Here is a 1319-nt window from a genome sequence, read left to right on the forward strand (position 1 = left end):
GGGATTACTGCTCACCATACAACAATGTTGATTATAAAGGCAACACCTGTCACAAAGATTATCCCTGTAGCAAAGATGGACAAGATTACTACTGGTGTTACCTAGAGAAAGGAGGCTGGGACTACTGTGCTCAAGTGCTACCAAAGACAATGACTCATTACACCAGGTATCAGGAAGAGTGCATTAATGCTTGTCAGTATCAGAAGAATGGGGATTACTACTGGTGCTATACTCAAGACAGCTGGGACTACTGCTCACCTCAAGCAGACTTCACCTATAAATTACAGTCTTGTCGCCCAGATCACAATTGTGGAACACGTGGGAAAAGTTATAGCTGGTGCTACACAACATACGACGATGACTGGGATTACTGTGGATTTACTCATTTTGATGGCTGCATGTATTCCCAGCAACGCCGCCGAAAACGGTCCCCTAACAATCCAAACAAAGTCTGTAAGTGGAAAAACAACAACATCAACAAATATATCACTGTAACTCAAGAAGATGCTCAAAATACCATTGCAAGTTGCACTGGTTCCTTACGCAACGAAGCATTAGGGTTAATCGAACGATGGGACAACCAGCTCTTACCAAATCAGCCCAGGTCCAACTTGGTTCATTCAGAAAATTTTCGCATTGACCTACAGGGATTCGTTAATGTGAATAATCAGAGGTGTTACAACCTGCAAGTCCAGCGGAACAAGCCGCGCAGTAAAGGAGAAAGCACCACTGTGTCACAGGTCATATGTCCTATTGACATTCCAAATAAGACCCTTCGTTGGGCCTTTGGGCAAAGTTTAAGGAATCGGTCCAAGATTAAAATAATAACAACAAATGAATGAAATCAATAAATCAGTCTATATCAGATTTTTTCTTCAGATAGTGAGTTTGCATTATTCTGTTTTCATTCTTTAGCTAACTTGTGAAAAAAACCCCTTTGTATCATTACATTTATGAAGTTAACTGTATCTATCTATCTATCTTTCTTTGAATCAATGTATGTACAAAGTCAATATCTAAACAGCTAAATATGCAATAAACATAACATTTTTGAAGGCCAAATATGTGTAATGTGCATTCCTATGAAAACCATAGTCTCAACAGGCGGATATCCCTGCATACTCCTGTCCACTTACACTCCCCTCCAAAAGTATTGGAACAGTGAGGCCAATTCCTTTATTTTTGCTGTAGACTGAAAACATTTGGGTTTGATATCAAAAGATGAATATGAGACAAGAGATCAACATTTCGGCTTTTATTTCCAGGTATTTACATCTGGATCTGATACACAACTTAGAAGATAACATTATTTGTAAAGG

The 1319-nt window shown here is 39.0% G+C and overlaps 1 protein-coding gene across 1 annotated transcript in view; it reads left to right on the top strand.

Moving 5' to 3' along the window:
• The window catches only part of LOC147819693 (uncharacterized), a 3207-nt gene extending 2145 nt beyond the window's left edge, over positions 1 to 1062 (top strand). The window contains exon 3 of the mRNA XM_087171932.1: positions 167 to 1062. Coding sequence (XP_087028058.1) covers positions 167 to 842 — 676 coding nt within the window. The 3' untranslated portion in view covers positions 843 to 1062. The remainder of the gene's footprint in view (positions 1 to 166) is intronic.
• The last annotated feature ends 257 nt before the right edge of the window (positions 1063 to 1319 follow it).

Source organism: Seriola lalandi, unplaced genomic scaffold, assembly GCF_002814215.2.
Source record: "Seriola lalandi dorsalis isolate HSWRI2012SDOR001 ecotype SW California unplaced genomic scaffold, Sedor1 jcf7180002050475, whole genome shotgun sequence".
In the NCBI taxonomy this organism is placed as follows: Eukaryota; Metazoa; Chordata; class Actinopteri; order Carangiformes; family Carangidae; genus Seriola; species Seriola lalandi.